We start from the raw sequence: 15032 nt of genomic DNA, 5'->3' as shown, positions 1-15032 counted from the left end.
CAATCATAGAAGTGAAGGCATGTCTAGCCTTAAATTAAGAAGTGAATTACAGTCTTACCTTGAGTGAGTTGCCAAACTTTTTGAATTCAGGAGGAAAGTAGCGTTGATCGGGAACAACTGAAATGAATCAAACAAACAATGTGAGACTTGTGGACTGCCGACTGCGTATGAGTCAATCTATTGTTACTTATTTCTCAGCAACACAGGAATTTTAGATTCTAACTATGACAATGTTCAGATGTGTACATGTATGTTATCTTAAACTGTCGCTTAAGATATTGCAGGATGTCAGTTTTGGTTCAGTATTTTTTACCATACACCATACAAGAAAACTATTAATATTTCATGTTCTTATTGCAAATTGTTATATGTATATGATATGAATAAGATCCAATGGAGGTATAAGCTCAATTTTTTTTTTTAATTTGTAATTCCCATATTTTTTTTTATTTTTATTTTAGGTTTTACAAGCAGTTTTTTTTTTTTATATCATATAGCAAGAAATAAAACAAACAAAAAATAGTCACAATAAACAAAAAACAAGCAGCCCATCGGCTGAGATAGCTCCGCTGTTAGAAATGCACATTTCAATTAAAGAACTGAAGACATCATCAGAAAATGAACAATATGTATAGTATCAAAGCAATCGGACTTACAGTTTTTAACAAGAAGTCGAAAATATCACTTTCTACCAAAAATGACTAAAATATTCACCAAAATTAGAGAATTGAAGATATCATCACGAAATGAACAAATCTGAGAAAGGTCTACATGTAGTATCTATATATGTAATATCAAAGCAATTGAACTTTTGGTTTTTAACAAGAAGTCGAAAATATCACTTTTTACCAAATATGACAAAAATATTCACCAAAATTATAGAACCCAAGATATCATCACGAAATGAACAAATCTGAGAAAGGTCTACATGTAGTATCTAAATATGTAATATCAAAGCAATTGAACTATTGGTTTTAACAAGAAGTCGAAAATATCACTTTTTACCAAAAATTACAAAAATATTCACGAAAATTAGAGAATTGAAGACATCATCACAAAATGAACAAATCTGAGAGAGGTCCACATGTAGTACCTATATATGTAATATCAAAGCAATCGGACTTGTGGTTTTTAACAAGAAGTCGAAAATATCACTTTTTACCAAAAATTACAAAAATATTCACCAAAATTAGAGAATTGAAGATATCATCACAAAATGAACAAATCTGAGAGAGGTCCACATGTAGTACCTATATATGTATTATCAAAGCAATTGGACTTGCGGTTTTTAACAAGAAGTCGAAAATATCACTTTTTACCAAAAATGATAAAAAAATTCACCAAAATTAGAGAATTAAAGATATCATTACAAAATGAACAATTCTGAGAGAGGTCCACATGTAGTACCTATATATGTAATATCAAAGCAATTGCACTTGTGGTTTTTAACAAGAAGTCGAAAATATCACTTTTTACCAAAAATGACAAAAATATTCACCAAAATTAGAGAATTAAAGATATCATTACAAAATGAACAAATCTGAGAGAGGTCCACATGTAGTACCTATATATGTAATATCAAAGCAATTGCACTTGCGGTTTTTAACAAGAAGTCGAAAATATCACTTTTTACCAAAAATGACAAAAATATTCACTAAAATTAGAGAATTAAAGATATCATTACAAAATGAACAAATCTGAGAGAGGTCCACATGTAGTACCTATATATGTAATATCAAAGCAATTGCACTTGCGGTTTTTAACAAGAAGTCGAAAATATCACTTTTTACCAAAAATGACAAAAATATTCACCAAAATTAGAGAATTGAAGATATCAACATGAAATGAACAAACCTAAGAGAGGTCTACCCAAGGTACATATACACCAAGTATCAAAGCATTCAGGCTTGTAGTTTTCAAGAAGAAGTCGAAAAAAGTAAAACATTGACACGGACGACGACGACGGACGACGACGACGGACAATCACTCATATGATGGGCTCCGCTCGACAAAGTCGACAGCGGAGCTAAAAATAGAGAAATTAACAATTCATTGAAAATGACACAGTCCCCGTTAAATTTTTGAAAGTTGTCTTTATTCTCAAATTAAAGCGGAGGGGTTGTCGTGAGCATGTCCTTGAAACTTGAGTTCCAAGTGGTATATACAACAGATTGTTTATTTACACCAAAACACGTGTTCCGTTCCTTTGATCCAATTGTAAAATAAATTGTCATGGACATGTATCCTAACATGTATAATCTATGTACCAAGTTTGAATGAAAACTGACAAAGCATGTCCAAAATACAACATTTTCAAAAAACAAGATGGCTGCCAGTCGGCCATTTTGAATCAAATCACTAAACCACTGCATGTGCATATGTCCCACATAAAGTACTAGGCACATGCAAAGAATGAACAGAATCAGTCCAAGGGATTCTGAGATACGACTTCGGACGGACACATGGACGCACAGACGGAGACAGAATTATAAGTCCCCGTTTTCGGAATCCGTCCGAACGGGGACTAAAAAAAACTTATTTATGTTTTGTGCATATGCAGTGACCATGAGTTGGCACACAAAGATAAAATAATGGCGTTATGTTCTGCTGTTGTTGTTAGTAAATACACTGGTACATGTTGCTGTTAGTAAAACAACTTAAAACATGCTGATTGGAGAAAATCTCAAAACATGACGTCACAGTGTAACATCCTATATATATATACCTACATTGGATTAATTAATATATGTTAATACTTCCTATTATCTGAGTATTGGACTTTACACAACTATTGTATTGTATTATGTACATCCCAAATGAAAGATATCATATCTTCACCTTATGTGACCTTATGACATGTATTTGTGTGCTTATAGTTTTGTTTTCACATCCATGCAGCTGAACTCGTTATGAGTTGCTTTGTTATAAAGATTATTACTATATTAAATATATTAAAACATTATAACTCAGTTATGTTTAATTTGCTATGTACAGTTAAAGTACAATACACAAGTCTGAAGGTACATAAAAGACAATAAAATTAAACATATATAAATAGCTTTGGGATTATATTAGAATTCCCCACAGATGGTATTGATTCATAGACATTAAAAAACACAAAGCAGATTAAATTGATAAGACCTGTATTTTTTATTTGACCTGACAAAATTTATTGCTACACATGCTGCAGGATAGGAAAGGGATTGCTGTCACATACATCCTTTGATGATATAATGAAGCACTGTATATAGTGGATTAATTAATTAAATTAAAGAAACCTGATACACATTGTTAAGTTATCTTGACAGTACGTCATATATAATTAGGCTACATATAATTGATGCATATGCAGTCAATAAGGAATTTTAACCTTTCTGAGTAGAGTTACAACAGTCAAATGAGATACAACTAGACTTGATCATTGTTACAAACTCTTTACATGAATTAAAGTTGCAATGTGGATAGTTTTAAGTATTTGGGCATGTTTAATACTGGTACTGTAAAATCTGTATTAGAAGCCGCGACTTCTATTAAAATGGTACAATGCAACAGAGGGGATGCGGCTTCTATTAGATCATCTACACATATGAGAAATGATGAATTTTTGGTTCTCAATTGTACAAAAAGATTGGGTGCGACTTCTATTAGGAATGCGGCTTCTAATACAGATTTTACGGTAATTCTTTTATCATGACAAAATGTTTTAGAAATAAACATATCAATATTTATTTGATGAAATAATGTGTGCACTACAGATTAACATTATATACAGGTAATTCAAAGAGAAGGAGAAGGAGTGAAGACTGCCAATAAAAAACATTTGTATTTTACAATAAATATTGCCATTTTATTGCCACATTGCCATTTTAATACATTTCCTGCTGAAAACCTATATAGGTAGCCAAAATGAATGAGATAAACTGGCGTTAGCAGGTGATGTGTTGGCAACTACATGTATACTTTTGGTATTTGGTAAAAAGTCAAGTAATTGCATGTGAATGTAGCAAAATGGCAGACATATCACAAACGATACTCACAAAAATTGTGAATGTCAAAAAAAGGAAAGCTATTTTTGATCCATATAGTTGACACTGAACTACATGTGCATTGTGTTAACATTGAACTTGGTACTTACATCAATAGCTATTGTCAATATGAAAATTTTACCCTAGGGAAATGAATGCAGGACATTTAAAGCATTATAAATAAGATACAGTACACAACAAGTCATCCAAATAATTGCAGGGTCAACTTTGACATACCAATACCCGAAGACGACCATTGCCATGGTAACCGGGAAGTATTTGCCTGATTTATTTAGTACAGTATGGATCTCACAGTTAGCATCAAGTTATTGAATACAGTATTGAACACTTCATTATTCTAAGTTGAAAAGCACAAAAGAAAGTGTTAAAAATATACCAATTATTACCGGTGAAAGAAATATATATTGAAACCTTGAAAGGTCATTTCAATTATGTCAGATAAGAAATCACGTACATGTACCTTTTGAGAAAAGATATAATAAAATTTTCAAAGCTCAAAACACTGTTATTGTCTACTATTGTGTCATTACTGATTTGGGAAATATCAAAAAACTCACGCTACGCTTCATTTCATTTAAACATCACTAAAAAATGCCTCAAAAGTGTAAGTTAATTGAATAGTGTTTGTAAATTTCAAGTTTAATGAGTTAACATGCAACTGCGTTTGAAAGATATCTATTGCAGAATTACTAAGAAAATGTTAAAGATGGATACACACTGACAAAGTGAGTGATTCCCTTATCAGTTTGTGACTTAACTAAAAGTTGGGTAATTGGGGTAAATATTTTAGTAAGACATGTTTATGCAATTCATACAATAAGGAATATCATTTGCAATAAATTATCCTCTTTATGGAGAGCATAATGGTAATATGCTGAGCAAATTTACTGCAATCTTTATTGAAAAGAATCACTTGAAAGCCCTAGGGCACCACAAAAAACATGTTTAGGGTATAAATTACAGATGCTCAATGTTCATATAAATCAAAATAACATGTAGGGGTAAAATTAGAACTCCACCGTAGTTTTTAGATGCCAACTTGTACTCAAATGACCTAAACAGAGGCTGAGGCTGCAAAGAAATCAAGTATTGGCCATAGAGGGCGACAAACTCAAAACAAGCAGCCTCTCGGCTGAGATAGCTCCGCTGTTAGCGATGCACATTTCAATTAAAAATTTCAATTAAAGAACAGAAGATATCATTAGAAAATGAACAATATGCATAGTATCAATGCAATGGAACTTGCTGTTTTTAACATGAATTCGAAAATATCTTTTTTCACCATAAATGATTGTGGTTTTTAACAAGAAGAAAATATCACTTTTTACCAAAAACGACAAAAATATTCATCAAAATTAGAGAATTAAAGATATCATTACAAAATGAACAAATCTGAGAGAGGTCCACATGTAGTACCTATATATGTAATATAAAAGCAATTGGACTTGCGGTTTTTAACAAGAAGTCAAAAATATCACTTTTTACCAAAAATGACAAAAACATTCACCAAAATTAGAGAATTGACGATATCAGTACAAAATGAACAAATTTGAGAGTGGTCCACATGTAGTACCTATATATGTAATATCAAAGCAATTGGACTTGTGGTTTTTAACAAGAAGTCGAAAATATCACTTTTTACCAAAAATTACAAAAATATTCACCAAAATTAGAGAATTGAAGATATGATCATGAAATGAACAAATCTGAGAGAAGTCCACATGTAGTACCTATATATGTAATATCAAAGCAATTGGACTTGTGGTTTTTAACAAGAAGTCGAAAATATCACTTTTTACTAAAAATGACAAAAATATTCACCAAAATTAGAGAATTAAAGATATCATTACAAAATGAACAAATCTGAGAGAGGTCTACCCAAGGTACATATACACCAAGTATCAAAGCATTCAGGCTTGTAGTTTTCAAGAAGAAGTCGAAAAAGTAAAACATTGACACGGACGACGAACGCTGACGGACAATCACTCATGATAAGCTCCGCTCGACAAAGTCGACAGCGGAGCTAATAAAGAAAGTCACCAAATAAGGTTAAGCAGCCATTGACAAATTGACAATATCTGCAGTTGAGAAAAAGCATATACACAAGGAAGAATTTGGTACAACAAAATTGATTGGTTTGAATGTTAGATATTAGATTTAAGTATCCAATCAGACACAATGTTATAAGAAGCTTCACAATAACTTCCCATCTACAGGGGGTCAGAATGCTGATAATCATTGGTTTGTACCCTGATAGTAACACCTGGTGTACAGTTGACCTAAACCAATCAAAAACATATCTTTTAAGAAACTGCAAGTCAGCAGAAATTATCCATATTCTGACTTAGTAATAACAATAAGATATTTTATGAATAGAGCCATTTGGGTTATAGAAGCTGCTTATAAAGATGTGAGCATTCAGTAAATTATGATACATTGAAAAATGAATAGATGATATTAATACATTCAGAGAGGATGAATTATCAGCTTAACAGCGGTACCGTAGGTAAATCAAATAGGGCACACATAGCTCATGACCCTTAAGGTAGAAAGCATATCCATGATAGTGACATCAACACAATCTGTCTATAATTAATCAATCATTTCAGTATTAGTAAGTTTCTTTTTATTGTAAATCTGTTTTGTTTTGTTTGTTTTTTGGAAAAAAAGGAAATTAATAAATAACGTGACAAGTTATGTATTAACAGCAGTTTTATAGACAACACTTATCTGTCATTATAAATCTACAAATTATGCTATGACAAAATATATAATTTGTAGATACACATGTATCAAGATATTTTATGGAGCTATGACACCAACAAGATTGGTTCCTTTCACTGAGTTACATACATTAATATTCTAAGAACTATATATTGTGGGGACCTCATATATTTATTCAATATTTTTCATCCATATAATTGAACATCATATATATGCATTATTATTATTTGAATAGAATTCTACATGTACAAAATGTAATTTAAAGAATCATAAAGACAATGATAATTATCATTTATTGTGGGTATATTCATGCCCCAACATAGACAAACAGACATATATGGATTGGATGTCAAGTCCTTGTTGGCAAAAATTGTGTCACAGTTGTGCAACGCCATCCAAATAAATCTATTTGTTTACAAATCATACAATGACTACACAAAGTAAAATTAAAATTGGAGGTATTCTCACAATTATGTATGCTTATATTATATTACATGTATCAGAGCAAAAATGTTTTAGCACATTGCTGCTTTATTACATTCAAAAGAGACATTGATTTGGGTTACACACCATACAATTATATTCCTCAGCTCACTCACACATAAGTACCAGTAGTCATTGGACATTAGTATAAAATGACAGTATAGGAATTTCCAAAGCTGTGAATAACGTATGAAAACACCAGATGGCTGCCATGTGTGTGACAAATACCATTCTCTAATACTCCATCAGCAAATATTTTGAATTTACTCATTTCCGGATTGCTTTAATTACATTTGAAGTACTAGAAAACAGATTTTTTTTATCTGTTTGTTTTTTATTTTGTTAAATGTGAGCCAGTCAGACGCTAAAAAATAAATATGAAATTTCCCAATCTGTCCACACTACGTGAATATGCATTAGTATTTAAATATAACAAAGACAGCATATGTTATTAATCTTAATACGGTTTCAAGGGGAAAATGTGTCAAGCATTTAACTCACGCTAGATTAAGCACATTTTATGTGTTGATCCTGACCTAGCAGAATGAATTTAATCCAGAATTCTTACAGAGCAGTTATCACATTTTAAGGCGTTTTTTATTTTTTAATTTAAGATCTGTTTGAACAATATTCAAACTATATTGTAAAATATTGTGAAATTAGAACAATAAATCATGCTATTTATTGTATCTGCTATATCAGTAGCACATGTGCTATGTGAATTAAATAACAGTTTCTATGGTTGAAGTAAGTAATATATTAACAGTATAAAACAAATGTAATGTATGGTATATATGCACTTCTAATAGAAAATATATGGTACCGGGTAGCACTAAAGTATGAAGTGAATAAGCAATATACAGTCAAAAACTAACCACATTTAGTTTCAAATTTGAGTCCCAAGGAAAAACATTGTTGAAATTATTTGCATAAAAATAATATAAGAGAGAAAAAAAAAAGAGTTACCAACAATATTTAAAGTGAGACTTTATAGACTTTGTGTTACTCTTATTAAAAGAAAACCTAGAATCATAACTACATGTACATGTAGCTTAAGCTTGTTTTTAAAACCATCATACCACTGGTATATATGTAAATTATGCAAATTAATTTACTAACATGGGAAAATGAGTTTAAAATGTAATAAACTGACTTAGCACCCAGTGAATGTTAAAATTAGTCAAAACTGAAAATTTACACAAATTTTGTCTGTTGGCTCAAAAATTAGTTTTCATTTCCAAAAATATAGAATTCTAAGAAAAAAAGTGCCTAAAAAATTTGGTGAGAAAAGTCTGGTGGTTAATATGTTAAGGGCATATTAATATATGTTTAAGGGCATATTATTATATGTTAAGGGCATATTATTATATGTTAAGGGCATATTATTATATGTTAAGGGCATATTATTATATGTTAAGGGCATATTATTATATGTTAAGGGCATATTATTATATGTTTTGCATAGCAAGTGAAACAAATGTTTACAAAATATACTCACATTTTATCACAATAATATTTATTAAGAGTCTAGGGGGAAACAGTCAAAGGAATGATCTCCATCATTATCTTCATTGATAAAAGTTTTCAATCGTATACAGACTGTTGACGTGAAGTGATTCCATCATGTGTTGCTGCATAATTTGTATTCTTTCTAACTGGTAATTAGCCATTTTTGAATGGTAAACAAATTGAGGAAGAAGTATTTAACACCTTTTACAGTTATATCAACTTATTGTCAAAACACAGTTAACCTATTCACAGCCCTACTAACAATAGACCAGTTTTTTATTGTTGAGAAAATAAAAAATAAACATAATCAAAATAACTAGGTTTCATAACTAGACACAAGTTGAGGTGCTTTGGAAGGGTGAGCTCTGAGTTGAACTTAACCCCAAAAATACCGGTAGAAATCAAACAAATGATGATGATCAAAGATGAATGCTAAGCCTGTTGATAACATGTACACACTTGGAAAACATGTAAAAATTGGAAAACGTCTCATCATACTCCTACCTTGGTGTTAAAATCAATGCTACTGGTAAACTGAACAGAGCTCAAGAAGACCTTAGTCACAAAGCAATGAAGGCACTTTTTAAGCTAAAACAATTACTCTATGCAGACCCAAATATTCCAATCAAAACACATCTGAAATTGTTTGATGCTATGGTTAAACCAATTTTACTCTACTGTAGCGAAATCTGGGCAAGCGATATTATTAATATGCACTCAACAGACTTGTTTAAACAATCCTTGCCTATGGAAAAATTACATCACAAAATGTGTAAGTACCTACTACAAGTAAACTGTAAAGCCACAAACTTGGCATGTTTACTTGAACTGGGAAGATATCCACTTATCATCTCAAGCATCAAACGTATGGTTAATTACTGGCTGAAAATAAAACATATGGATGAAAACACTCTGATCTCTGAGGCCTACAAACTTGGCACCAATTTGGACAAAGAAAACGTCAGTAATTGGACCACAGGCATAAACAAATTACTGAACCTTTTAGAAATTAGTGATGTTTGCGAAAAAAACTGTATTATCCCATTAGCTACAAAAAAACTAAAAAATATGTTTGAGAAACATTGCACAGAAACAATGCATAATGACAATAAAGGCACTAATCACAAAAATAAACTTCATACCTACAGACAGCTGAAAACTGATTTTGCACTTGAAAAATACCTTGAAATTATTAAAAACCCCATCCACAGATCATCTATGACTAAACTGAGGATAAGTGCCCACATACTTCAGATTGAAGTTGGGCGATATCACAACATAGATATCTCAAATAGAACATGCCCTGTCTGTGACTCAAATGAAATTGAAGATGAAGAACACTTTCTCTTCAATTGTAACCTGTACAAATTTGAAAGAGATGCTTTGTTTGAAAACGTAAACTTATCCGGTAATCTGAAAGCACTTCTCAATAACAAAAATTCTGAAATCGTCCAAGCAATTGCCAAGTTTATCAGCGACTGTTTCACTAAAAGAGAGAATTTCATGAAAAGCAATTTACCAGCTGCCTCAAAATAACACCAAAAAATATTTATATAATAATATTTTCACAGTATTACTATTTATTTCTTTTTATTATTATTACTTATGTATTTTATTGTTCCTTATATCCTTATTGTATTCTAATCTAGATCCCAGAAGGGATACGATATCAATAAAGGTTGTTACACTATCTTTCAAACAACAATTAATGTTGTATAGGCCTTATGACCTTGCAAATAGACTAAGTTATGTAACAACCATCTTTTGTCACAAATCAGATAGATCTGCTGACCACTTTTTTCATCTGATGTAATCAAAATAAGGGAATATTTCCTGTCACCTTAGTTCAATAATTAGCCTTATGGTATGGGTGGTGAATATTACATGTTTGTTTGTTTGTCAGACGTTTCAGCCACAACAATTTCAGCCCTGAATGTTTTGGTAGCACCTTTTTCAAAGACAAAGGTTTTTTTTGTGTGAATGTGGGATGGTTTGTACATTGAAGAATATATTCATTACCCAGTATTTTGTTAAATCATAACTGGAAAAACAGAATTCTTTTTTTGAGTTTTAATAGGAAGTCTGTGGTTGAAACTAACTTCCAGAAAAATAGTTAATGTTATTGATTACAGACTATAGTCACTACTACAATGTTGACAGAAAAGAACACAAGAGGGCAGTACTCTGAGATAAAATGAACTAATAAATTGAAACATCAGAAATGCTTTAATTCAAAAGTAGGTTGCTTTTCAATAATATTGGTTTAGTGCCACAAGGGGTATAATTAAAACCACAGTCCCTCAAGACTGTGTAAAAACTATTCAGTTCAGTAGAACATGCCTCCAAGTTATAATAGTATGGTTAAGCTCTAATAAAGATCTTTCATTGCCACCTCTAGGCATAGATACCAGAGTAATTAGCATAGTTTAACTTGGCAACAATACAAAACTTGCTTACTCGTGCATGAAATCTACAACTATTGTAATCCTACTGTCAGAGGGTTTATCAATCTGATTGTTCATTTCACACAATGGATAGGCATTTCATCGTACCTGAATCGGTAACAATGCAGGCGACTGCTTTGCTGTATGCACTATGTGTTGTTCATTGTCTCCATGTTATGCATCAAGTCAAGGTTTACATAGTTATCTACCACGGGTAGTCATCAAAGCTTCAATCAATTATATGGTATTTCACAAAGTACTACCAGTGGCCAGTCCTTCCCCAGTGTATGCTATGCACACTACTATAAATGTATGTTGTAGGGCTAGCTCACTCGATTGCAACATACTGTAGAATAAACAAAGTACTACCAGTGGCCAGTCCTTCCCCAGTGTATGCTATGCACACTACTATAAATGTATGTTGTAGGGCTAGCTCACTCGATTGCAACATACTCTAGAATAAACAAAGTACTACCAGTGGCCAGTCCTTCCCCAGTGTATGCTATGCACACTACTATAAATGTATGTTGTAGGGCTAGCTCACTCGATTGCAACATACTCTAGAATAAACAAAGTACTACCAGTGGCCAGTCCTTCCCCAGTGTATGCTATGCACACGACTATAAATGTATGTTGTAGGGCTAGCTCACTCGATTGCAACATACTCTAGAATAAACAAAGTACTACCAGTGGCCAGTCCTTCCCCAGTGTATGCTATACACACTACTATAAATGTATGTTGTAGGGCTAGCTCACTCGATTGCAACATACTCTAGAATAAACAAAGTACTACCAGTGGCCAGTCCTTCCCCAGTGTATGCTATACACACTACTATAAATGTATGTTGTAGGGCTAGCTCACTCGATTGCAACATACTCTAGAATAAACAAAATAAATAATTCCATAAAATCAATTGTTTTATAAATCTACTATGTAGACCAGGGTACTTTATTTATTTATTAGTACCGGTATTATTCAGACCTGTAAGCCTCAGCTCTTACAAGGACTTGCACAAGAGAAAAGATCCATCATTCCAAGGTTAAATCACAATTCTTAATTGCGATAACAAGATAGGAATTCATTTCATGTATTCTCTAATGTACACTGAACACTGTGATATCATTCATATCTGATAGGGCACTATTTTGTCTAACCTAATAATGCACATTTGGTGGTCTTATTTATACCACTGAGTGAACAGCCTGGTATGAGGCTAATCACTGTACCATGCATGATTACAAACTACGGTACATAAGAGTTAACCCTTAAAAATTCACTTCTCTATTTTTAAGTTTAGCTGCAAATAATATTTGTATCATACATATGATAAAGCTAGTATTTAAATATTAAAGTACGGTGTTCAGTATATGTTGTTTTAGGGAACTTTTGAAAGTTATTCTATTAGTAATTTGTTTGATTGGCTCAGGTAGAGAATTCCAATGTTTTACGGCTGTATATTTTAAAGTATGTTGGGAAAGTGAAAGATTCATCCTGGGGACATAGTAGTTATTACCTGATGCAAGTCGTGTTGGATATAAATGAGGTAGAGGGGAGAGATAGTCATTGATAGTATGGGCATAGCGGTTGCTTTTCAGATCATAAATGAACAGACATATCTTAAATTTACACAACTTGTGAATATCAAGTATGCCCAGTTTTTTAAATAGAGGAGCAGTATGTGCATTGTAAACAGCAAATGAGATAAGCCGTACAACTATTGAAAACAATAGACAGGTTTCAGGTTTTCCAGGTGATAGACCACTATGCAAGTCATACTGGTAGTATCAGCTCATGTACAGAGTAGAGTTGCTTTACATCTTATATACATGTTGAATGAATGCAGACAATACCAGTACACAGTATTGCAGTCAGCAGTGTAGCTAGCACCATGATGATTGCCAGGTGGTGAAAATGACGAGATGTTCGCTTACACGAGAATAGGAGTAATCTTGTTATACTGTTCAGGAATGTGTCAACAACTAGCCCAAAGTACAGTTTTCTGGGGTTTTTGAGTGTTGTTTTCACGGGATGCGGTTGCCAGGTGGTGAAAATGCTTGAATTTTCGCTTCAGATATAATTATTACAGAAATATGGGAATCAGCACAGTGGCAACTATCAATAAACTGATGCCAAGATATGCAAGTATTCTACAAAATCACAGCTAATTCAATATTAACATGATACTGGATAGATTATTACCAAATAAATTGACAAAATTAAAATCAATGTTTACTTTTATTGAATCAGAACATCAAACACCACATATGAGTTTGGTCCTTTTTTGGTGAGCAATGTACAATTACAGGTATGATATAACTGAGGCATATTTATCCAATGACAACATTAGCACTAACATTTTCTAAACCTAACCATCTGCCTAGGCTGTTCATCCATGCATCATTTCTCCACTCCACAATAATCAACTGCTGCCATTTTTTTGATAAAGGTTTTATTTAAATATGGGACTGCTGGCAATTTGTATATGTACTCACTCATTTCTTTGAAAGATTTTATTTAAAATTTTAATTATATGAGGTTATTACAAGGTGAGGATACCTCAAAGTATGCACCAAGACAGTACAGCTGGAGTATCAACTGACGCGCAGGTATCCTTGTAATAACCTTATTATACATAATTTTTCATAAAGTCAGGAAAATTTTCAGTGTGGAGTCCGGTCAAACTCTGGTGGCAGCCGTGTTTGTTTTTATTATTATTAGAGGATGTTTACGCTCGTAATCATTCCATATTTGGAATTTGCATTTCCTAATTTGGTACAATGTAGGATGAAAATACCCCGTAAAATACCACAAAATTACGGCACGCTGTAACTTATGGCATTACGGTGACAGATGTATAATAATATTAATTAATATACACATACATTGTTGATGACCTACTGTCAGTTCACAACATTTCATCTATTTCCTTAGATGATTTCCTTCAATCTTTATGAACACATGGTAGGTTACAAATTCAATGTTTATTTGTTTCAATTTTTGATTCAAAATGGCTGATCATTACATGTTTTTCATTTATCCACACTCGTTTCTCCAACACACTAACTGATTTTTAGATACAAAGTAAAGCCATGCATATGAAGGTTTCAAAAATGTCATACATCAGACAGATCAGTTCAAGATGAAACCCACTTGAATACATATACAGAACATTGAAATACATTAATCTACTATGTTGCTCAGTTCAAGATGAAACCCACTTGAATACATATACAGAACATTGAAATACATTAATCTACTATGTTGCTTATATCTCTTGAAATCTGCGTGTAACTATATTATTACTTCTCCCCATTTCGGTCATGTGACCTATTGTTCTGGACGTTTAGTTTTACAATTTTTGTAAATGCACATCTTTGTCTTATGGTAATTGTAAACTGACCACACTTGTATTCATATGTAGAGTGGAATTTCTACAGTTGCATTTATAAGCTAAGTGTAATTGCTACAGATAACTGTGGCATATTTTGTAAATGTCTACGGATATTGTAAATCAGACATTGCACCTTGGCTAGGACTGAGCGGCTTTAGTCAAGGTGCAATATCTGAAGTTGACAAGGAGACTTTTACCTTAATTACATAAAAAGTTGGCCAAAAAAGGGGTTTGAACCCACAAAATCAACTACAGCAGATTTGAATATCTGATAAAGGTTTCTGGGAAAAAAACAGCTATTAGAAAGATTATGTCAATGTTGGATGCATTGAATTATTCTTGATTAAATGACAAAGCATACAATACATCTTGTAATCATGTAAAGTAACATATGCGCAGCGCTGTGCACTGGTAAGGCAACAGATTCTTTTTTT

The 15032-nt window shown here is 32.3% G+C and overlaps 1 protein-coding gene across 1 annotated transcript in view; it reads right to left on the bottom strand.

The window, feature by feature from the left end:
* Positions 1-15032, bottom strand: part of LOC100378671 (kinase non-catalytic C-lobe domain-containing protein 1-like) — a 72591-nt gene that overhangs the window by 47086 nt on the left and 10473 nt on the right. The window contains exon 2 of the mRNA XM_078010137.2: positions 59-117. Within this exon, the coding sequence (XP_077866263.1) occupies positions 59-117 (59 nt within the window). The remainder of the gene's footprint in view (positions 1-58; positions 118-15032) is intronic.

The sequence above is a fragment of the Saccoglossus kowalevskii genome, chromosome 10 (assembly GCF_978046115.1).
Source record: "Saccoglossus kowalevskii chromosome 10, keSacKowa6.1, whole genome shotgun sequence".
In the NCBI taxonomy this organism is placed as follows: domain Eukaryota; kingdom Metazoa; phylum Hemichordata; class Enteropneusta; family Harrimaniidae; genus Saccoglossus; species Saccoglossus kowalevskii.
The sequence above is the reverse complement of the archived record's forward strand: the minus strand, read 5'-3'. Positions and strand labels throughout refer to the sequence as shown.